The 25381-nt window shown below is 46.4% G+C and overlaps 1 protein-coding gene across 1 annotated transcript in view; it reads right to left on the reverse strand.

Annotated features, from left to right (window-relative positions):
* Positions 1–25381, reverse strand: part of LOC143292356 (transmembrane protein 26-like) — a 34360-nt gene that overhangs the window by 2979 nt on the left and 6000 nt on the right. Inside the window, exon 2 of the mRNA XM_076602551.1 lies at positions 2280–2415. Within this exon, the coding sequence (XP_076458666.1) occupies positions 2280–2415 (136 nt within the window). The remainder of the gene's footprint in view (positions 1–2279; positions 2416–25381) is intronic.

Raw genomic sequence — 25381 nt, forward strand, 5'->3', positions numbered from 1 at the left:
TTCTGTCGGGTGGAAGGAGTAGGTTTACTGATTTCATCGCGTGTTCCAGTCAGACACGTCTTGACAGGTACTGGTCATCATGTAACAAGTCTTTTTAACTGGTGTTCATAGCTGAAAGGAACGACGACCCACAAGCCCTACGTCTCACTCCACAGGACAGAACAGGACATTTGACATTGAAAGGGCAATTGATGGTGGGTGTTACTGTACTGTGCTACGTATCGTCTGGCTCGTGTGACAGAAAATAGCCTGTAAATTTCCCTGTCAGCTTTGCTCCCAGGCTTAAAAAAAAGTGAGAGAAAATAACCAGACCAGTCTTCATGGCGACAAACACCCTCTTTCTCTCTCTCTCCCTCCCTGCATCTGTCTGCCTGTCTGCCTGTCTGTCTGCATGTCTGCCTGTCTGTCTGCATGTCTGCCTGTCTGCCTGTCTGTCTGCCTGTCTGCCTGTCTGTCTGCATGTCTGCATGTCTGTCTGACATTATAATTTCAGGATGTGGCGGAGGAAGACTGGGGGGAGGGGAGTGTGGAGGGAAATACCAAAGGCCAACTTCATCCTTTTGCATTCACTCACTGCGGTCCGTCTAGGAAGAGTATCACCACGAAATGTGTGAATGCGAGATGGTTCAACAGATTTCTCTCCCACCCTCCCCCAAACCCCTCCATATTCCGTCACAATGGACAGAACAACAAGAAGTCACAACTGTCATTTGATTTGATAAAAGTCCTATCTTAAAAATGATGTAATACTCCGACAGTAGACCTGTTTAGAGAATCACTTTGTTGGTTCTTTTTTAGATTACTTAATTGGTTATTATTCATCCATCTATCTATCTATCTGTATCTTGTGTGTGTGTGTGTGTGTGTGTGTGTGTGTGTGTGTGTGTGTGTGTGTGTGTGTGTGTGTGTGTGTGATAAAGATTATCATTTTTTCAAAAATACGAGGTGTATCTGTGATATAATTCACACTGATGAAGAAAACGTAATCAAACTAAAAATTTTTTTAAATGTGTTGGATCTAAAATTCGCAAACATTGAGGGGAAATGTAAGAACTATGCTTTCCCTCCTAAATAAAAGTTACAAGTATTGATTGTGAGAGAAGCGTCTCCCATTACATGTCAGGAAACGAACACACTAGAGCTTGTGTGTGTGTGTGTGTGTGTGTGTGTGTGTGTGTGTGTGTGTGTGTGTGTGTGTGTGTCAGTGTGTGTGTGTGTGTGTGTGTGTGTGTGTGTGTGTGTGTGTGTGTGTGTGTGTGAATCCTGCTTCGGATCCGTCGGATCCAGTAAATCAATGCAGCCGTTGTTCTAAAGCGTTTTTGAAATACGTATATTGCATTTGGTTTAAATAATCTTTAATTATTCAGCAATACACATGATTGCAATGCAATGAATGACAAAAGAGCATCAACAAGCTTAAAGCTTATACTGTGCTCACAACGTTGCACTTCAATTTTATCATGACGGCTGATGAACCATATTATGACTTGTATCAAATAACATTCATAAACAGTAAGTAATGAAATAATGAAATAAAACAAATAAACAAACAGTACATAAAATAGTAAAATAATGCTAATATCAATATTAACATGAGATTAAATTTATTATCACCAAAGTAACTGGCATTTAACTTTCGCCGTTTTGAAATACGTATATTGCATTTAACTTTCGCCGCACTTCGTAGGTAAAAAACAAAACAAAAACAAACAAAACAAAAAAAAACAAAAAAACACTCTCATTTCAATCATGATTACTCGGTCTTCATGCAACGAGAAATTTACTTGAAATTTGATGACTGCCCGTTCATGATCTGTGCATACCCCAACTAAACATGTTGTTGTTGTGTTTGTAAAGAAAGAAGTAAATAAAGAATGAAATCGTTGTTGTGTTTGAAAAGAAAGAAGTAAATAAAGAATGAAATCGTTGTTGACAGAGATTGACTGTAAAGGGAAACCCCAAAGGCCAACCCAAGTCTGTTGCTGTTGTTTGTAAATGAAGGAGGAAATAAACAACGAACCCAATGTTTAAGGAGCAGGTTATGAAAGAATACAACCCAAGATGCCAGCACACGCCAATTGTAATTTGTAGATAAAGGGAGTGAATAAACAATCAAATCGTTATCTATCAGGAGATATAACAGGAAAATCTCAGAGGCCGACTCACACCAGTTGTTTCAGCTTGTTAATAAAACTGTTTTTGTTTGTAAATGAAGGAGTGAAGAAACAATGAAATCTATCTTTAATCAAGGAGAGGGGCTGTGAAGGGAAGCAACTCACGCCGTTGACTTGCACGAGGGAGGTGAGGTTGCCGCTGCTGCCCAGGGCATCGTTGAAGCGGTTCAGACGGTCCAGCTCCACAAGCCAGATGGGGGGAAGTGCCGCTGCCAGATAGGCCAGGAAACACGGGCAGATCCTGCAGTCACAAGTCATGGCATTGTCATCGATTGATTGGTGCTGTCGTTGACAGTAGTAGGAGCAGTAGTAGCAGTAGTAGTAGTAGTAATATTTATGAACCGCCCGCATCGTGCAGTAAACAAATCATATCATTTTCATTGATTGAATGATTGCTGTTGTTGTTGATAGTAATAGAAGTATTTGTATTATTTGTATTTGTATTTCTTTTTTATCACAACAGATTTCTCTGTGTGAAATTCGGGCTGCTCTCCCCAGGGAGAGCACGTCGTTACACTACAGTGCCACCCTTTTTTTGTATTTTTTCCTGCGAGCAGTTTTATTTGTTTTTCCTATCGAAATGGGTTTTTCTACAGAATTTTGCCAGGAACAACTCTTTTGTTGCCGTGGGCTCTTTTACGTGCGCTAAGTGCATGCTGCACACGGGACCTCGGTTTATCGTCTCATCCGAATGACTAGCGAGTCTTGTTGTTTACACCAGGAGGGAGTGGATGGATGGATGGATGGATGGATGGATGGATGGATGGATGGATGGATGGATGGATGGATGGATGGTGAGAGTGAGGGAGAACTGAGAGGAGTGTGAGGTCTGAAGTTCGGATCCTGACAGCACCATCTCCATACCCCTTTACCCCACAATCCCGCCGTGGTGATGGTAGTGGTGATGGTGATGGTAGTGGTGATGGTGATGGTGATGGCAGTGGTGATGGTGATGGTAGTGGTGATGGTAGTGGTGATGGCAGTGGTGATGGTGATGGTAGTGGTGATGGTGATGGTAGTGGTGGTAGTGGTGATGGTGATGGCAGTGGTGATGGTGATGGCAGTGGTGATGGTAGTGGTGATGGTAGTGGTGATGGTGATGGTAGTGGTGATGGTGATGGTGATGGCAGTGGTGATGGTGATGGCAGTGGTGATGGTGATGGTAGTGGTGATGGTGATGGTGATGGTAGTGGTGATGGTAGTGGTGATGGTGATGGTGATGGTGATGGTAGTGGTGATGGTGATGGTAGTGGTGATGGTGATGGTAGTGGTGATGGTGATGGTGGTGGTGATGGTAGTGGTGATGGTGATGGTAGTGGTGATGGTAGTGGTGATGGTGATGGTAGTGGTGATGGTGATGGTAGTGGTGATGGTAGTGGTGATGGTGATGGTAGTGGTGATGGTGATGGTGATGGTGATGGTAGTGGTGATGGTGATGGCAGTGGTGATGGTGATGGTGATGGTGATGGTAGTGGTGATGGTAGTGGTGATGGTGATGGTGATGGCAGTGGTGATGGTGATGGCAGTGGTGATGGCAGTGGTGATGGTGATGGTAGTGGTGATGGTAGTGGTGATGGTGATGGTAGTGGTGATGGTAGTGGTGATGGTGATGGTAGTGGTGGTAGTGGTGATGGTGATGGTGATGGCAGTGGTGATGGTGATGGTAGTGGTGGTAGTGGTGATGGTGATGGTAGTGGTGATGGTGATGGTAGTGGTGATGGTAGTGGTGATGGTGATGGCAGTGGTGATGGTGATGGTAGTGGTGATGGCAGTGGTGATGGTGATGGTAGTGGTGATGGTGATGGTAGTGGTGATGGCAGTGGTGATGGTGATGGTAGTGGTGATGGTAGTGGTGATGGTAGTGGTGATGGTGATGGTGATGGTAGTGGTGGTAGTGGTGATGGTGATGGTAGTGGTGGTAGTGGTGATGGTGATGGTTGTGATGATGGTGATGGCAGTGGTGATGGTAGTGGTGGTGGTGATGGTAGTGGTGATGGTGATGGTGATGGTAGTGGTGATGGTGATGGTAGTGGTGATGGCAGTGGTGATGGTGATGGTAGTGGTGATGGTAGTGGTGGTAGTGGTGATGGTGATGGTAGTGGTGATGGTGATGGTGATGGTAGTGGTGATGGTAGTGGTGATGGTAGTGGTGATGGCAGTGGTGATGGTGATGGTAGTGGTGATGGTGATGGTAGTGGTGATGGCAGTGGTGATGGTGATGGTAGTGGTGATGGCAGTGGTGATGGTGATGGTAGTGGTGATGGTAGTGGTGATGGCAGTGGTGATGGTGATGGTAGTGGGTGATGGTGATGGTAGTGGTGATGGCAGTGGTGATGGTGATGGTAGTGGTGATGGTAGTGGTGATGGCAGTGGTGATGGTGATGGTGATGGTAGTGGTGATGGTGATGGTAGTGGTGATGGTAGTGGTGATGGCAGTGGTGATGGTGATGGTGATGGTAGTGGTGATGGTAGTGGTGATGGTAGTGGTGATGGTGATGGTGATGGTAGTGGTGATGGTAGTGGTGATGGTAGTGGTGATGGTGATGGTAGTGGTGATGGTGATGGTAGTGGTGATGGTAGTGGTGATGGTGATGGTAGTGGTGATGGTGATGGTAGTGGTGATGGTAGTGGTGATGGTAGTGGTGATGGTGATGGTAGTGGTGATGGTGATGGTAGTGGTGATGGTAGTGGTGATGGTGATGGTGATGGTAGTGGTGATGGTGATGGTAGTGATGATGGTGATGGTAGTGGTGATGGTGATGGTAGTGGTGATGGTGATGGTAGTGGTGGTAGTGGTGATGGTGATGGTAGTGGTGATGGTGATGGTAGTGGTGATGGTAGTGGTGATGGTGATGGTAGTGGTGATGGTGATGGTAGTGGTGATGGTGATGGTAGTGGTGATGGTGGGGAGACGAGGGAATAAGGGGAAGACTAGTTCAAAGATTGTCAATGCACTCACATTCCTTTGTTTTTCTTTTGTTTTTTTGTTTTTTTGTGGTGCGTGTGTGTGTGTGTGTGTGTGTGTGTGTGTGTGTGTGTGTGTGTGTGTGTGTGTGTGTGTGTGTGTGTGTGTGTGTGTGTGTGTGTGTTGTCAATAAAACTGATGTTTTCTTTATCCGTTACTCAGCTGTAGCTAGCGTCACCTCCCCCCTCCCCCTAACCCCAGCCCTCACTTCCTCTCCGTTCTGACGAAGAAGTCGAAGTTCCTGTCTCCAACGTGCTGTGTTCCGTGTCACCTGGCACCTTCGTTCCGTTTGACTGGTCTTTGTCACCTATACGTACCCGTCCACAACAACCGTGTTTCGCGGAACAACATATCTACTGAGAGAGTCAGATGGCAGGAGACACCTTCTGGTCAGTCAGGATAGGAGGGTGGAATCGGTGGATGGGGGGGGGGGGGGGAGTGTGGGTGGAGGGAGAAGAAAAGGGGTGTTGTTTGTCTCCACATTGATGACTCGGGAACAGACCTGCAGGAGTGGGGGGTGGGGGTTAGTCAGAAGGCGAGATATTCCACGGGGAAGAGGACAGAGAGAGGGGTGGGGAAGGTGAGAAAGAGAGAAGGAGAACAAGAAGAACAAAACGAAGAAGAAAGGAAGAAAACAGGATTGGCTTTATTTCAACACGTACTGATGACTCAGTGGTGTGGGCTTAACACTCGCGGTTTGGTTTGTTTGTTTTGTTTTTTTTTTTCGGTGCAAGCCACCTGATCAGTCACGCGATTGGGCCGACAGGGGGGTTGGGGGGGGGCGAACAGAACCCTCCAGGAGAACTGGATTTGGCGGAAAGAGAGAGAGAGACAGAGACAGAGAGAGAGAGAGAATTTAGCGACACTTTCTTTCTTCTTCTCTTTCCACGGTGATTTTACTGCTACTGCAATCAAACAAGCGTTAAAATAAAGAGACCCTTGATGTACTATCCCCCCCCCCTTTCCCCCGCCCCCCACCCCCCACCCCAATATTCCTTGTGACCCCGGTGCACTTGGTAATAAAGGCATATTCCATTCTGTTCTGTTCTATTCTATTCTACTCTGTTCTATTCTACTTTGAACCGACCCATTCATCACACAGTTCGAGCAACCAAAGAGGCACGGTTAATATCAATACATCCAAACAAGCAGAAACAACAACTACAACTATTTCAACAACTACAACAACAACGCCAACAACAACAACAACAACCCCTTTCCTAACGTTGTCACAGCACTGAGGAACGTAGCCACACTCTGCCCCTTCCCTCCATCTGTCCCAATCCCTTCAGATCAGCATGTCCATGTCCTCCCACTCCTCACAGACCCCATCAAAGCGGCGGGGTGCCATGTATATCTTACCCCCAGAACGCCCGTCTCCTACACGATGAACGGGGGAAAGGGTGGGGGTGGGGGGGAGGGTCTTCGACCGCTTTTCAAGGCTGTGATACCCTGGTCGAATGGTGCATTTGTTCCAAAGCCTTTGGTTTAAACAAATTACATTCGTTGTGTGCAGTGCAGCAATAAACATTGAATCACTGAACACAGGCAGAAGTCTGCACTGGGAGCTCTTGTCGTGCTAAATGGACAGCGCTGGTTGAAACAGATAAACATCAACAATGGTGAACACTAAACCCTCCTCCACCCCACACCCAGGTATTCCCTGTGACCCCAGTACCCTTTGTCATGACGACATTCCATTCTATTCCATTCTGTTCTATCGACACTCTATTGTATTTTGTTCTAACGACATTCTATCCTATTCTAACGACATTTGACATTCTATTCTATTCTAACGATGTTCTATTCTGTTCTAACGATATTCTATTCGAACGACAGTCTATTCTGTTCTAATCTAACGACATTCGATATTCTATTCTATTCTATTCCAACGCCATTCTATTCTATTCTATTCTATTTCAACGACATTTGACATTCTTTTCTATTTTAACGACATTCCATTCTATTCTAATGACATTCTATTCTAACGACATTCTATTCTCTCCTATTCTATTCTATTCCATTCTATTCTATTCTATTCTATACCAACGACATTTGACATTCTATTCTATTCTAACGACATTCTATTCTATTCTAACGACATTTGGCATTCTATTCTATTCTAACGATATTCTATTCTAACGACATTCTATTCTATTCTATCCTAACGACATTCGACATTCTATTCTGTACTATTCTAACGACATTCTATTCTATTCTAACGACATTAACGACATTCTGTTCTGTTCTATTGTGCGGCAGTGACGAGAGGAGACCATTATCCAGGAGTCTGTCTGGTTAGTGGCCAACAGTCACATGGGAGTAGGTCACACAGAGAGCGTGAAAAGAGAGAGAAGGGAGACGAGGGGGAGGGGGGGGGGTCTAAAAACAAAACGAAAAAGAAAAACGGTTTACAACCTTCCCGCTGACACCAGCAGGAACACCAGGCAATAAAGACAGACCCTGGGAAGATCGCTTTGCCGTACTGTATCCGTGGAAAGTAAACCTCGAATGTGAAATCCAGCCTTCTCCGTATCGGCAATCAAACATGCTGGTGCCTGACTTTTCGGGGTACACAGACCTGGGGGGAATAAAGACAGAGGGGTGGCGGTGAGGGAGGGGGCACTGGGCTAACACCGTACCTGACAGGGGTATAAAAACACCGGGGGATCGAGGAGGGGGGGGAGAGGGCACTGGGCTGGCACCGTACCTGACAGGGAAATGAAAACACCGGGGGGTCGTGGAGGGGGTCGGGGGGATACGGGGAAAGTGGGAGCTGGAAGGAGGAGGGGGGGTATTATTGGGATCTTTCATCTTTCATTACGTTTACATACTCGAATACGAAGAGAAGTCCGGTGCAAGTGGAAGTGTGAGTTGGGGTGGGTGCGTGTAAAGACTGCTTCTCTGTGGGGTTGGGGGTGGGGGTGGGGGGTGGGGGTGCGTGTAAAGACTGCTTCTCTGTGGGGTTGGGGGTGGGGTGGGGGTGCGTGTAAAGACTGCTTCTCTGTGGGGTTGGGGGTGGGGTGGGGGTGCGTGTAAAGACTGCTTCTCTGTGGGGTTGGGGGTGGGGTGGGGGTGCGTGTAAAGACTGCTTCTCTGTGGGGTTGGGGGTGGGGGGGGGGTGCGTGTAAAGACTGCTTCTCTGTGGGGGTGGGGGTGGGGGGGGGTGCGTGTAAAGACAGCTTCTCTGTGGGGTTGGGGGTGGGGGTGGGGGGGGGGTGCGTGTAAAGACTGCTTCTCTGTGGGGTTGGGGGTGGGGGTGGGGGTGGGGTGCGTGTAAAGACTGCTTCTCTGTGGGGTTGGGGGTGGGGGGGGGGTGCGTGTAAAGACAGCTTCTCTGTGGGGTTGGGGGGGGGGGTGCGTGTAAAGACAGCTTCTCTGTGGGGTTGGGGGGGGGGGTGCGTGGGTGGGGGGGGGTGCGTGGGTGGGGGGGGTGCGTGTAAAGACTGCTTCTCTGTGGGGTTGGGGGTGGGGGGGTGCGTGGGTGGGGGGGGGGGGTGCGTGTAAAGACTGCTTCTCTGTGGGGTTGGGGGGGAGGGAGTGTTGGGGGGGGGGAGGGTATGTGTCTATCTGTCTGTGAGAGACAGAGACAGGGAGATAGTCGGCTCGACTCGAACCGACTGGACTACTCGACGAGACCCGATTTCGTTTATTGTCATGGAAACCAAAAGGGTCATACGTTAATAGACACGACAACTAAAGTTCAAAAGGAAAAAAAATTATCATCTATGAGTGTGTGTGTGTGTGTGTGTGTGTGTGTGTGTGTGTGTGTGTGTGTGTGTGTGTGTGTGTGTGTGTGTGTGTGTGTGTGTGTGTGTGTGTGTGTGTGTGTGTGTGTGTGTGTGTGTGTGTGCTTGAACTGAAAAATAACGATGGTGGTGAACTTATACAATTTATACAGGTCAGCGTGACCAAAAACAGCAGCACCTCCACCCGGACCTAAACCCGTCATCCTCACCCCCCAACCCCGCACCCCCCACTGATTCATCTCTGAGAGAGAGACACAGAGAGAGAGAGAGAGAGAGAGAGAGAGAGAGAGAGAGAGAGAGAGAGCTCTTCAACAGTGTCATTTTCATCTCTATTCGTTGTTCAAAAAACAGAACTAAAAGACGTCACAAGATTCGTTCCCGACTACTCTATGTGCATACGCTGTGACTCCCGTCATCACTTGTATACAGGAGTGGGCATTCACGTGCATGGCCATTTTTACCCCCGCCATGTAGGCAGTCATACTCCGTTTTCGGGAGGGGTGCATGACGGGTATACATGTTCTTGTTTCCCTAATCCACCGGAAGTTGAAATGGATTACGGGATCTTTAACGTGCGTATTCAATCTCAGATCTGCGTGCGTTTTCCCACGAAGGGGGTTCAGGCACTGGCAGGTCTGCAATTTTGTTGACTTTGGAGATGGGGAAAGTCAGCACCTTTTAGCCCCCAGGAGCCGTGACCGATGCTGATTTAATCCGGAGTTTCAGGGCTGATGGGGGAGGGGGGGGGACATGGGCTACAAGACCGACCACTGACGGCTGAAAGCGAGGGGCCAAAATAAACAAGGTCAAAGGTCAGAGGTCAGGGGTCAGACGAACTATATTTAGTGACAAAATAAAGGCGAGCTCCCAGTGGAACCCCGCAGAGCTGAACACAGGCACACAGCATCAGAAAAACAACAAATAAAATGCAGTCTACGTGTCAGTGGTGCTGTGTGTATGTGTGTGTGTGTGTGTGTGTGTGTGTGTGTGTGTGTGTGTGTGTGTGTGCTGTGTATATGCGTGCGTGTGTTTGTGTGTGTGCGCGCATGTGTGCGTGCGCGCGCCTGCGCGAATGTGTGTTTTCTGTGGGCGTGTGCGCACGTATCTAAAAAATAACCACCCAGAACAAGCTGTCGTTGTTTTGTGTCAGTGATGTGGTTTTGACATGTTATGCCGGGAGTGCTCATGTTCGCTTCACTTCAGAGATTAATTTGACGGGAACGTTTGAAGAGAGAAAGGAAACGAAACGACTTTCTGTTTCATCATGGTTATGAGATAAACAAATGCAATGCTTTTCCTACCAACCTCGAGACAGACCTATTCAACATAAGGAAAGAAAAGACACACAGAGAGAGAAACAGAGTGACAGAGAGACAGACAGACAGAAACAGACAGGCAGAGAGACACAGAGAGAGACAGAAACATAGACAGACAGGCAGTCAGAGAGAGATAGACATAGGCAGAGAGACACAGAGAGAGAGAGACAGAGACATAGGCAGACAGGCAGAGAGACAGAGAGGGAGACAGAGAGATTTGCCAGAAATTATGGGTGTGGGTGGTGGTGGTTGTGAGTATGTTTGTGTGTGTGAGTTTATGTTTATGTGCATGTTTGTGTGTGTGTGAGTGTATGTGTGTTTGTGTGAGTGTGTGAAGTCAAGATTTTATTTCATGATGGGAAATTGAATACCAAGCCATCAATGAAAAACTAGAAAAAAATATAAGAGAGAGAGAGAGAGAGAGAGAGAGAGAGGGAGGAGAGAGAGAGAGAGAGAGAGAGGAGAGAGAGAGAGAGAGGGAGGAGAGAGAGAGAGAGAGAGAGGGAGGAGAGAGAGAGAGAGAGAGAGGGAGGAGAGAGAGAGAGAGAGAGAGAGAGGGAGGAGAGAGAGAGAGAGAGAGAGAGAGAGAGAAGAAACAAGCAGACAAAAGGCAACAACAACAAACACCAAATGCATGTATTGTATTGTATTGTATTTCTCTTTTTTTTGTCACAACAGATTTCTCTGTGTGAAATTCGGGCTGCTCTCCCCAGGAAGAGCGCCACCTTTTTTTCTTTTTTCTTTTTTTTTTTTTTTCTTTTTTCCTGCGTGCAGTTTTATTTGTTTTTCCTATCGAAGTGAATTTTTCTACAGAATTTTTCCAGGAACAGCCATTTTGTTGCCGTGGGATCTTTTATGTGCGCTAAGTGTATGCTGCACACGGAACCTCGGTTTATCGTCTCATCCGAATGACTAGCGTCCAGACCACCACTCAAGATCTAGTGGAGGGGGAGAAAATAGTGGCGACTGTACCGTGATTCGAACCAGTGCGCTCAGATTCTCTGGCTTCCAAGGCGGACGCGTTACCTCTAGGCCATCACTCCACACTATATACATGAATATTGTGATAATGAAATGCACAGTTGCATTATTTCACAAGAGAGAGAGTGGGAGAGAGAGAGAGAGAGATTCAGAGAGACAGAGACAGAGAGAGATGAACACAAACGCTCGGACACAAATACACCATGACCATCCCACCCACATACACATATTCGCTCATATAATACGAAATCCTTGCCAACACAAACACATACAAAACATTTCACAATTAATAAAAGAAGTATTAGACAAATGGATCAAGACTTGTATCACTATCAATCATTTTCAGTGAGGCGATTCTTCAAATTTTTCTTACACACGTTTTTATTAACGATGCCTTTTAGAGTGAGTGGAAGACTATTCCATAAATTTCCACCAGAGTACACTAAGCTGGGTTTGTAAAGGTTGTTTCTTGGTCTGGGTACGTAGACATAACATTATGCATGCAAACAGCTTTATCAAAGAACAGACTGTTGTGAAAAGATAATATTAAGTTCTTTATAGTCCATTGGGGACAGAGAGGTCGATTTTAACAATACTATAGTGTGTGTATAAGTGTATGTTTGTGTGTGTGTGTGTAGGGGGTGTGTCTATGTGTGTGTGTGTGTGTGTGTGTGTGTGTGTGTGTGTGTGTGTGTGTGTGTGTGTGTGTGTGTGTGTGTGTGTGTGTGTGTGTGTGTGTGTGTGTGTGTGTGTGTGTGAACGAATGTAGGCATACCTGTGTATCTGTCTCAATGTCCGTCTCTGTGTGGATCTATTTATAGGCCAGATAGACAGACAGACATACACACGCACAAGCACAAGCGCGCGCACACACACACACACACACACACACACACACACACACACACACACACATACGCACACACTAAGAGAAGAGAGAGAGAAAAAAAACATACAGACAGACAGACAAAGAGAATAGTCCAAATTCCTACAAGACACTCAGGGATCTACTTTGCCCGCTGGGGTATGTATGGGTTAATGGTAGACTCGGCAAGCCAGATCCGTTTCATACTGCACGCCCCATTTCTTCCTGAGATCTCTCACTTTGTAGGAAAAATAGCAGAGGGGGCGGGTTGGAGGGGGCGGGGGGTTGGAGGGGACGGGGGATTGGAGGGGGCGGGGGTTTGGGGGTCGGGGGGAAACAGGGAGGCGCTGAGAAGATAAGGAGGATGGTGGTGGTAATTTTCAAGCAAGCAAGCGCGAAAACACACACACACACACACACACACACACACACACACACACACACACACACACACACACACACACACACACACACACACACTCCTTGCATCACCTGAAGTGGAAAGGCGTTATATTGTAGACTTACAGTCAGACAGAGAGGCAAACAGAGACAGACACATACAGGCGCAGGTGCGCACTGAACAATGAATTTAAACACTTCCGCCACTTTCGGGTATGGAGGAAAAGTAACACAGCAAATATCAAGGTTAAATGTAAAAAGTCACAGTCCCATCGGGGCAGTGATTCCATGTCCACGGTGTCTGTGTCCAGGGCTCGGCACAGTAAGGCGGGGCCCAGTCCTCTCCTTCCGCCGTTCAGCCTTCCTCAGCCAAGTCAGGTATACCTACCCATTCACACCTGGGTGCAGTGAGGAAAATCGGAGTAGCGTGCCTTTCCCCAGGGACACAGCACCAGGTCAAACCCGGGGATCGAACCCTGACCATTGGTGGACACTGGATCACAAGTCCAACGCCTCACCTTCTTCTTCTTCTTCTGCGTTCACTCGTATGCACACGAGTGGGCTTTTACGTGTATGACCGTTCTTTACCCCGCCATGTAGGCAGCCATACTCCGTTTTCGGGGGTGTGCATGCTCGGTATGTTCTTGTTTCCATAACCCACCGAACGCTGACATGGATTACAGGATCTTTAACGTGCGTATTTGATCTTCTGCTTGCATATACACACGAAGGGGGTTCAGGCACTAGCAGGTCTGCACATATGTTGACCTGGGAGATCGTAAAAATCTCCACCCTTTACCCACCAGGCGCCGTCACCGTGATTCGAACCCGGGACCCTCAGATTGACAGTCCAACGCTTTAACCACTCGGCTATTGCGCCCGTCAACGCCTCACCGATTCTGCCACGGCGCCTCCGAGATGTACAGGAGAAATGTAAAAATTAAAATTTAAAAAAACAACAACAACCGCTTACTGAAATGAAAAAACAAACCCAGTCTATTAGAACTATCAACGTGCTTTGTGTAAACTTTGACATAACTACACTGAGATAGAACTTGAAGAGAGAGAGATAAAGAGAGGGACAGACAGACAGACAGACAGACAGACACTCGACAGACAGACAGACAGAAACAGGGAGACACAGAGAGACAGATGAACTGATACATAGAGAGACACAGAGAGAGGAGGGGGCGGGGGGGGGGGGGGTACACACAAAGAAAGAAAAGCAAAATGAATACGAATACAATGCCCAGCTTGAAGGAAAATCACAGGAACTGGAAAGGTCCTCACATTATTTTGGGATGGGGTGGTGGTTGGAGGGAGGGGGGGGGGGTGGCAAACTAGAAATGTGATAAGATCATTTCATTTCTGCTATCAAACCAAAAATGCTGTGACATTATTTCTGGACGAAGTCCATCGTGTGTAATGACATAGCAGTTTCCAAGCTCATTACATGATACTGCTCCTCACACACACACGCGCGCGCACGCGCTTGCACGCACACACGCAGAGAAAAAAGAGACATACATACAGACAGACAGACACAGTGAGACAGAGACACACAAAAGGCAGAGAGAGAGAGACGTTCACACGTGCATACCAGCCCCATCCCTTCTTTTCCCATCAACAAGAAAACCACTCACATTAAGAGCAACAACAGTCACATTAGTTGTCAACAAGAAAACCACTCACATTAAGAGCAATAACAGTCACATTAGTTGTCAACAAGAAAACCACTCACATTAAGAGCAACAACAGTCACATTAGTTGTCAACAAGAATGTAAACAACAAAAACACCAACATTAAGATCGTCAACGAACAGTCAGCGTATTTATCAAAAAATTCCGAAACCCACCAATATTTAGAAAATACAAGAGTCAGCTTATTGGACAACAACTGGAAAGCAAACAAACTACTGAAAAACCCAAAACAACAACAAACTATCAATATTCATATAACAAAAACAGTCAGCTCATTAGTCGACAGCTAAAAACAGAACAACAAACAACAGCGAAAAAACAACTAGAATGTAGCAACATGAAAAAACGAAACAAGACCAAACGAAAATAAAGTTTAAAAAAAAAATTAAAAAAAAAAAAAAGCACCACCAGCATTCGGCATAACAACAATAAACTCATCTGTCAATAACAAAACAAAAAAGAACAAACACAACCACGAAACAAACCAAACTACACAAACAAATATCACCAACATGGAAATCAACAACAGTCAGCTTCACATGTCGACAACTTTTTCTTCTTCTTTTTTTTATTATAAACCAACAACAAAACAACCAGCCAACAAACAAAAAGGCACCAACATTCAGATAAACAACAAATAGTCAGCTTCTTTGTCTAGACACCACAAAGTATACCATGTCTCCTGACCGCAGGACCGCCACAGGGGGTGAACGTCCCTTCTTGACTTTCTGATGTTAATGACGCGAGGACATCACAGCACATCTTGTCGTTTATAACACAAACAGCGCCGTCGGGCTGACCTCTTTACAACCCTTCCTCAGACATCGGAATTTGCTGAATGAAAAACGAGGACCGGTACCTTCGTACACAGGGCAGGACGGGGGGTGGTAGAGTTCAGTATAGTACAGCACAGCAACGAACAGTGAAATAAACAGTACAGTTTAGCACAACATAGAACAGTGAAATTAAGTACAGTACAGTAAAGCACAATGCAGCACAGTACGATACAGTACAGTATCGTATATCATAAGGTGTCATAGTATAATATAGTAAAACACAATCCAAAACAGTATAATACAGTATAGTACAGTATAGTATAGCACAACGCATAACAGAATAACACAGTACAGTAAAACACAATGCAGCACAGTACGATACAGTACAGTATCGTATATCATAAGGTGTCATAGTATAATATAGTAAAACACAATCCAAAACAGTATAATACAGTATAGTACGGCATAGCACAACACATAACAGAATAACACAGTACAGTAAAGTACAATGCAGTATATAGGACAATGCAGAACACTACAATACTGTTCAGTAAAGGTGCGCTGCAATACATTACAGAATACAGTACAATACAGTACAGAATACAGTACAATACAGTACAGAATACAGTACAATACAGTACAATACATTACAGAATACAGTACAATACATTACAGAATACAGTACAATACAGTACAATACATTACAGAATACAGTACAATACATTACAGAATACAGTACAATACATTACAGAATACAGTACAATACAGTACAGAATACAGTACAATACATTACAGAATACAGTACAATACATTACAGAATACAGTACAATACAGTACAATACATTACAGAATACAGTACAATACAGTACAATACATTACAGAATACAGTACAATACATTACAGAATACAGTACAATACAGTACAGAATATAGTACAATACATTACATTACAATACATCACACAATACAGTACAATACATTACAGAATACAGTACAATACAGTACAATACATTACAGAATACAGTACAATACATTACAGAATACAATACAATACACTACAATACATTACAGAATACAATACAATACAGTACAATACATTACAGAATACAGTACAATACACTACAATACATTACAGAATACAATACAATACAGTACAATACAGTACAGAATACAGTACAATACATTACAGAATACAGCACAATACATTACAGAATATAGTACAATACATTACAGAATATAGTACAATACACTACAATACATTACAGAATACATTACAGAATACAGTACAATATATTACAGAATACATTACAGAATACAGCACAATACATTACAGAATACAGTACAATACAGTACAATACATTACAGAATACAGTACAATACATTACAGAATACATTACAGAATACAGAACAATACATTACAGAATACATTACAATACATTACAGAATACAGTACAATACACTACAATACAGTACAGAATATAGTACAATACAGTACAGAATACAGTACAATACAGTACAATACATTACAGAATACAGTACAATACATTACAGAATACAGTACAATACAGTACAGAATACAGTACAATACATTACAGAATACAGTACAATACAGTACAGAATACAGTACAATACAGTACAGAATACAGTACAATACAGTACAGAATACAGTACAATACAGTACAGAATACAGTACAATACAGTACAGAATACAGTACAATACAGTACAATACATTACAGAATACAGTACAATACATTACATAATACAATACAATACAGTACAATACATTACAGAATACAGTACAATACAATACAGAATACAATACAATACAGTACAATACACTACAATACAGAACACACGAGAAGAAGAAAAAAGTAAATGTATAAAACCCCAGCCAGGCCTGCTTTTTCTTCTTCTTCTTCTTCGTTCGTGAGCTGCAACTCCCACATTCACTCGTATGTACACGAGTGGGCTTTTACGTGTATGACCGTTTTTACCCCGCCATGTAAGGCAGCCATACTCCGTTTTCGAAGGTCAGATAGGCCTAATTCGCGGACAGATGTGTCAGCCTTCACCCGGTGCCAAGAACTCTTGTGTCAAATGACTGTTTCCAAGAAAGACGCCTTTCTTTCATGTCAATGTGTGTGTTTATCTCCCTTTCTTTTGTCTGTGTGTGTGTAGGGGGTGGGGGAGGGGGTTCGTGGGGGGAAGGGAGCGGGGGGGGGGGGGGTGAGGGCAGGGGGGCGGATCGCTCAGGTAAATGTAAGTAAATCAAGCAGTACAGTACAGAAACACAAGCCAGCGAGTACGCGAGTCGATTGGGCTTGCTTGGAAGTAAGTAGTGTGTTTGTGTGTGTCTGCGTGTGTGTGTGTGTGTGTGTTTGCATCCGTGCGTGTGTGTGTGTGCGCGCGCGCGCGTGTGTGTATTTGTGTGTGTGTGTGCGTATGTGTGTGTGCGTGCGTATGTGTGTGTGTGCGTATGTGTTTGTGTCTAGATGTCTGGGTGCATGTGCGCGCGCACACACACAAACGGACACACAAACCTAGACACACGCAAGCACGATATGCACGTGTGTGTGACCTCTTGCACGCACGATAACACACGAGCACAGAGAGAAAGACAAACAAACACACACACACACACACACACACACACACACACACACACACACACACACACAACACACACACACACACACACACTCACACACACACACACACGCACACACACACACACACACACACACACACACACACACACACACACACACACACACACACACCTTTCAGTTGTGTCTGAATATTCACAATGGGACGAAGTGGCAGAGAAGCGATTAAGTGGTGGGGGGAGGAGGGGGGCGGGGAATAGGGGGCGGGGGGGAACCCATCCGTTACTAAGGTCAACAGAGAGACAAACCACACCATTCACCGCTGACTGTAATCACACACAAGTTGCCGCACAGCCCTACACCGACTGACAGGCCTACCCGAAACCGGACATTTCTTCCCCCAGTCATCATTCCGGGTACTGAAGTACCCTGTCTGATTGAGTCTTCTGTCCAGCAGGACGTACCCGTTTCAAGTGGCAAGACAGGACCCCAGACACAGAGGTGCTCGCAAAAGCCACCCTTCCCAGCATCTTCACCATCCTGATGCAGTCCCAGCTTCGCTGGGCTGGACACGTGGCGCGCATGCCAGACCATCGGCTGCCCAAAAGGCTCTTCTATGGCGAGCTGCAACAAGGGAAGAGATCACACGGAGGTCAGAAGAAGCGCTTCAGAGATACTCTGAAAGTCTCTCTTAAAGCGTTTGATATCAACCCTGACTCCTGGGAGGAATCTGCAGTGGACCGTGACAAATGGCGCGCTGCTGTGTACAAAGGCGCCAAGTTGTGCGAGGCCAACAGGACTGCTGCAGCTGTTGAGAAGAGGCAGGCCAGAAAGTCACGGGCAAACAAGCTCCCTGACAATGGTATGCCTGTCTTTGTCTGCCCCAACTGTCAGCGAACATTTCGTGCGCAGATTGGACTATTCAGCCATCTGCGCATTCACAGATAGATTCATGAGCATCCTCCCCCCCCCCCCCCCACCACCACCCTCCCCCCATCCCCCAGCTGGATGACAACGATGGTCATCATCGATCTCCATGGACACACCACCACCACCACCCGTTTCTCGAACAGCGCAACAATCACTGATCCAAGACCGAAACGCCGAACAACTTGACCTGGACAGCTCTTCGCCAATAGATCGTTCAAAGTTCACTTATCGCCCAAATCTTCGTTCAATTATAGGTCTTTCTATTGGCTTCTGTTAACGCTACCACCCAAGACCCACCCAGGCTAAACCAAGCTTTGACACCCGAGCCCTAAGCCTAAACCTGACTGCTGGTCCATACGTCTGTATTAAGTCACTGTTTGTGATGGGCCCATGAGGAACTTAGAGTTCTTGTTCGCCTTTGCTATCGGTAGAGGCTGTCCAACACACTCGACTAGTCTTGTGTAATATGGATGTGGTTTAAATTTGTTTATTCGTATAGAACATATTCAGGCCAACTTTTATTTATTTCACAGAAGTTCGTTTTCTGGCCTGTCTCACACACACACACACACACACACACACACACACACACACACACACACACACACACACACATACACACACACACACACACACACACACACACACACACACGCACACACACACACACACACACACACACACACACACACAAGACGACTCAGACAATAGCCTTCTAGAACTGGCTCATATGACCACCACGTAGTAACGTACCCAAATTGCTTTTAACTCACGGAACATGACGTCACAGAGTAGTAACGTACCCAAATTGCTTTTAACTCACGGAACATGACGTCACAGAGTAGTAACGTACCCAGTTTGCTTTTAACTCACGGAACATGACGTCACAGAGTAGTAACGTACCCAAATTGCTTTTAACTCACGGAACATGACGTCACAGAGTAGTAACGTACCCAGTTTGCTTTTAACTCACGGAACATGACGTCACAGAGTAGTAACGTACCCAGTTTGCTTTTAACTCACGGAACATGACGTCACAGAGTAGTAACATACCCAGTTTGCTTTTAACTCACGGAACATGACGTCACAGAGTAGTAACGTACCCAGTTTGCTTTTAACTCACGGAACATGACGTCACAGAGTAGTAACGTACCCAGTTTGCTTTTAACTCACGGAACATGACGTCACAGAGTAGTAACGTACCCAAATTGCTTTTAACTCACGGAACATGACGTCACAGAGTAGTAACGTACCCAGTTTGCTTTTAACTCACGGAACATGACGTCACAGAGTAGTAACGTACCCAGTTTGCTTTTAACTCACGGAACATGACGTCACAGAGTAGTAACGTACCCAGTTTGCTTTTAACTCACGGAACATGACGTCACAGAGTAGTAACGTACCCAGTTTGCTTTTAACTCACGGAACATGACGTCACAGAGTAGTAACGTACCCAGTTTGCTTTTAACTCACGGAACATGACGTCACAGAGTAGTAACGTACCCAGTTTGCTTTTAACTCACGGAACATGACACCAAACGTTAGAATGTATATACGGTAGGTACCACACCACCCCTCTCCCCCACCGCCCTTCCACGTGAACTGGGCTCTAATTTACCACTACCTGTCTTTTACTGCAGGTATCCTCTGTGTGTGTGTGTGTGTGTGTGTGTGTGTGTGTGTGTGTGTGTGTGTGTGTGTGTGTGTGTGTGTGTCTGTGTGTCTGTGTGTCTTTGTGTCTGTATGTCTATGTGTATGTGTGTGCGTGTCTATCTTTTGTCGTCCTGTGCGCAACAAGCACCTGACGCACAAGGTAACAGTCTGCAGTGATCAGTGTGAACAATGTCAGAAAAAGAAAGACGGGTTTATATATAGAAAGACAGACAGACAGGTAAAAACAGACAGACAGACAGATATACAGACAAATAGAAATAGAAAGACAGGCAGGCAGACAGACAGATAGATAGATAGATAGAAGAAGAAGAAATGTAGGGAAATCCCGTTTGCTGCTAGCACTTGGCATTGTGCATGACGACACTGTGGAAGTGAAGAGAAAGCAATAGGGATGGAGAAAGAGAGAAGAGAAATAAACCAGGAGAGACAGAGGAAAACGTGACGAGAAGCAAGAAAGGAAACACAAATACAGGATTAGATGGAACTACGTATTGATTATGTTAGTGAAGAATGAACGGAAACAAAGAAAGAAAGAAGAAAAACGATAAGAAATAAAAATGATTAAACGGGGGTTTCCGCACTGATTCTGTTGGGGAAAAGGATGGAAAGAAAGAATGAGAAAGAGAAAGAAAGAGAGACAGAAAGAGAGACAGAAAGATGGAGCCGCAACGTGACGACAAACTCACACACCCCAGGGAAAGAGAAACCAGTCTGGAAAGCAGTCACACCCCACAGAAAGAGAAACCAGTCTGGAAAGCAGTCACACCCCACAGAAAGAGAAACCAGTCTGGAAAGCAGTCACACCCCACAGAAAGAGAAACCAGTCTGGAAAGCAGTCACACCCCCACAGAAAGAGAAACCAGTCTGGAAAACAGTCACACCCCACAGAAAGAGAAACCAGTCTGGAAAACAGTCACACCCCACAGAAAGAGAAACCAGTCTGGAAAGCAGTCACACCCCACAGAAAGAGAAACCAGTCTGGAAAGCAGTCACACCCCAGGGAAAGAGAAACCAGTCTGGAAAGCAGTCACACCCCACAGAAAGAGAAACCAGTCTGGAAAACAGTCACACCCCACAGAAAGAGAAAGCAGTCTGGAAAGCAGTCACACCCCACAGAATGAGAAACCAGTCTGGAAAGCAGTCACACCCTACAGAAAGAGAAACCAGTCTTGAAAACAGTCACACCCCACAGAAAGAGAAACCAGTCTGGAAAGCAGTCACACCCTACAGAAAGAGAAACCAGTCTTGAAAACAGTCACACCCTACAGAAAGAGAAACCAGTCTGGAAAACAGTCACACCCCAGGGAAGGAGAAACCAGTCTTGAAAGCAGTCACACCCCAGGGAAAGAGAAACCAGTCTGGAAAGCAGTCACACCCCAGGGAAAGAGAAACCAGTCTGGAAAGCAGTCACACCCCAGGGAAAGAGAAACCAGTCTGGAAAACAGTCACACCCCACAGAAAGAGAAACCAGTCTGGAAAGCAGTCACACCCCACAGAAAGAGAAACCAGTCTGGAAAACAGTCACACCCCACAGAAAGAGAAACCAGTCTGGAAAACAGTCACACCCCACAGAAAGAGAAACCAGTCTGGAAAAGCGTCACACCCCACAGAAAGAGAAACCAGTCTGGAAAACAGTCACACCCCACAGAAAGAGAAACCAGTCTGGAAAACAGTCACACCCCAGGGAAAGAGAAACCAGTCTGGAAAACAGTCACACCCCAGGGAAAGAGAAACCAGTCTGGAAAGCAGTCACACCCCACAGAAAGAGAAACCAGTCTGGAAAACAGTCACACCCCACAGAAAGAGAAACCAGTCTGGAAAGCAGTCACACCCCACAGAATGAGAAACCAGTCTGGAAAGCAGTCACACCCTACAGAAAGAGAAACCAGTCTTGAAAACAGTCACACCCCACAGAAAGAGAAACCAGTCTGGAAAGCAGTCACACCCTACAGAAAGAGAAACCAGTCTTGAAAACAGTCACACCCTACAGAAAGAGAAACCAGTCTGGAAAACAGTCACACCCCAGGGACGGAGAAACCAGTCTTGAAAGCAGTCACACCCCAGGGAAAGAGAAACCAGTCTGGAAAGCATTCACACCCCAGGGAAAGAGAAACCAGTCTGGAAAGCAGTCACACCCCAGGGAAAGAGAAACCAGTCTGGAAAACAGTCACACCCCAAAGAAAGAGAAAGAGTCTGGAAAGCAGTCACACCCCACAGAAAGAGAAACCAGTCTGGAAAGCAGTCACACCCCACAGAAAGAGAAACCAGTCTGGAAAGCAGTCACACCCCAGGGAAAGAGAAACCAGTCTGGAAAGCAGTCACACCCCAGGGAAAGAGAAACCAGTCTGGAAAGCAGTCACACCCCACAGAAAGAGAAACCAGTCTGGAAAGCAGTCACACCCCAGGGAAAGAGAAACCAGTCTGGAAAGCAGTCACACCCCACAGAAAGAGAAACCAGTCTGGAAAGCAGTCACACCCCACAGAAAGAGAAACCAGTCTGGAAAGCAGTCACACCCCAGGGAAAGAGAAATCAGTCTGGAAAGCAGTCACACCCCACAGAAAAAAATTCTTGAATACGAATAATACATATTATCTATAGATCACAAGATGAAACACAATTTGTTGGGGAATCCGGCAGCAGTCCATTCTGCCGGAACCCAGCACAGGTCATGAACGGGTCATTCACAGTCTGCTTCAGGGTTGTCACACACTGATGCAGTATTTCTGATTCATGGCCACAGGTTCTTCTTGAAAAGACCTCCATAAAGATAGACATGTCAATGAGGAATGGACGGGAACGAACTGAAGTGAGAAGGAAAGGTTTCACGGGTGAGTGCCTTACAGAGGTGCCATCAACATGGGCTGGATGGCTGGGTGGTGGTGGGTTTGGGAAAGAGCGAACAGACTGGTAAGAAAATGTTCAGTTTAACGACCAACTGTTTACTGCCCACGAAGTCAAATTCAGTGTTCAGAGTTTGAGTTTTGGTTCAGTGAAGGTTTGCGTTGTTCGAAGTAATGTAAAGAGGGGGTGTGAGTCCTGCATCTCTCTCTCTCTCTCTCTCTCTCTCTCTCTCTCTCTCTCTAATTCATCTGTCAATCTGTGTGTGTGTGTGTGTGTGTGTGTGTGTGTGTGTGTGTGTGTGTGTTCTTCATCATATCTGTCATTCTGCACGAAGATTTTTTTTTCTCTCTTTCTCCCCTTTCCTTCAAATATGTGTGTGCTGTTGTGACTGATGTATAGTGGTGTGGTGTGGAGTGGAGTGAAGTGGTGTGGTGTGGTGTGGTGTGGTGTGGAGTGGTGTGGTGTGGAGTGGAGTGAAGTGGTGTGGTGTGGTGTGGTGTGGTGTGGTGTGGTGTGGTGTGGAGCGGTGTGGTGTGGTGTGGTGTGGTGTGGTGTGGAGTGGAGTGGTGTGGAGTGGAGTGGAGTGGTGTGGAGTGGAGTGGTGTGGTGGTGTGGAGTGGAGCGGTGTGGAGTGGTGTGGTGTGGTGTGGTGTGGTGTGGAGTGGTGTGGAGTGGAGTGGTGTGGTGTGGTGTGGTGTGGTGTGGTGTGGAGTGGTGTGGTGTGGAGTGGTGTGGTGTGGAGTGGAGTGGTGTGGAGTGGAGTGGAGTGGTGTGGAGTGGAGTGGTGTGGTGGTGTGGAGTGGAGCGGTGTGGAGTGGTGTGGTGTGGTGTGGTGTGGTGTGGTGTGGTGTGGAGTGGTGTGGTGTGGTGTGGAGTGGTGTGGAGTGGTGTGGTGTGGTGTGGTGTGGTGTGGAGTGGTGTGGTGTGGTGTGGTGTGGTGTGGTGTGGAGTGGTGTGGAGTGGAGTGGTGTGGAGTGGTGTGGAGTGGAGCGGTGTGGTGTGGTGTGGTGTGGTGTGGTGTGGTGTGGTGTGGAGTGGTGTGGTGTGGTGTGGTGTGGTGTGGTGTGGAGTGGTGTGGTGTGGTGTGGTGTGGTGTGGAGTGGTGTGGAGTGGTGTGGTGTGGTGTGGTGTGGTGTGGTGTGGAGTGGTGTGGTGTGGTGTGGTGGTGTGGAGTGGAGCGGTGTGGTGTGGTGTGGTGTGGAGTGGTGTGGAGTGGAGTGGTGTGGTGGTGTGGAGTGGAGCGGTGTGGTGTGGTGTGGTGTGGAGTGGTGTGGTGTGGAGTGGTGTGGTGTGGTGTGGTGTGGTGTGGAGTAGTGTGGTGTGGTGTGGTGTGGTGTGGAGTAGTGTGGTGTAAAATGGAGTTCACTGGAGTTGTGTTGTTTTGTTATTGTATTGTTTAGGGTTGTGTTGTACTGGTTTGTTTTGCTTCTCTTTCTTTCTTCTCTCTTTTTTGTTGTTGTTGTTGTTCTCTCTTTTTCTTCGTATCACTTTTTGTCACAAAATCTATCTGTGTGTGAAATTCGGGCTGCTCTCCCCTGAAGTGCGTGGCCCCAGTGCAGAAACACACACATTTTCTGGCTGGCTGCAGGTGTAATTGTTCCACTGTCAAAACGGATTTTTCAACAAAATTTTACCAGGGACAACCCTGTCTTCTGTGAGGATTCTTTTACGCGCGCTGAATAAACGCAGAGCCGGGACCTCGGTTTATCGTCACATCTGAATGACTAGTACCCAGGCCACCACTCAAGTTTTGATGGCTGTCAGTCTGAGTCAAAAATCAACTTGGCATCGAACCCGTGGATACTCGCTTCCCAGTCAGTCGGGTGTATTCCCACTAAACCACCGCTGTGTGTGATGTGACTGTCCTATGTGTATTACCACTGGTCCACCGCTGTGTGTGATGTGACTGTCCTATGTGTATTACCACTGGTCCACCGCTGTGTGTGATGTGACTGTCCTATGTGTATTACCACTGGTCCACCGCTGTGTGTGATGTGACTGTCCTATGTGTATTACCACTGGACCACCGCTGTGTGTATGCTGTGACTGCCCTATGTGTATTACCTCTGGTCCACCGCTGTGTGTGATGTGACTGTCCTATGTGTATTACCACTGGTCCACCGCTGTGAGTGATGTGACTGTCCTATGTGTATTACCACTGGACCACCGCTGTGTGTGATGTGACTGCCCTATGTGTATTACCACTGGTCCACCGCTGTGAGTGATGTGACTGTCCTATGTGTATTACCACTGGACCACCGCTGTGTGTGATGTGACTGTCCTATGTGTATTACCACTGGACCACCGCTGTGTGTGCTGTGACTGTCCTATGTGTATTACCACTGGACCACCGCTGTGTGTGATGTGACTGTCCTATGTGTATTACCACTGGACCACCGCTGT

This window comes from Babylonia areolata, chromosome 18 (genome assembly GCF_041734735.1).
Source record: "Babylonia areolata isolate BAREFJ2019XMU chromosome 18, ASM4173473v1, whole genome shotgun sequence".
Lineage (NCBI taxonomy): Eukaryota > Metazoa > Mollusca > Gastropoda > Neogastropoda > Buccinidae > Babylonia > Babylonia areolata.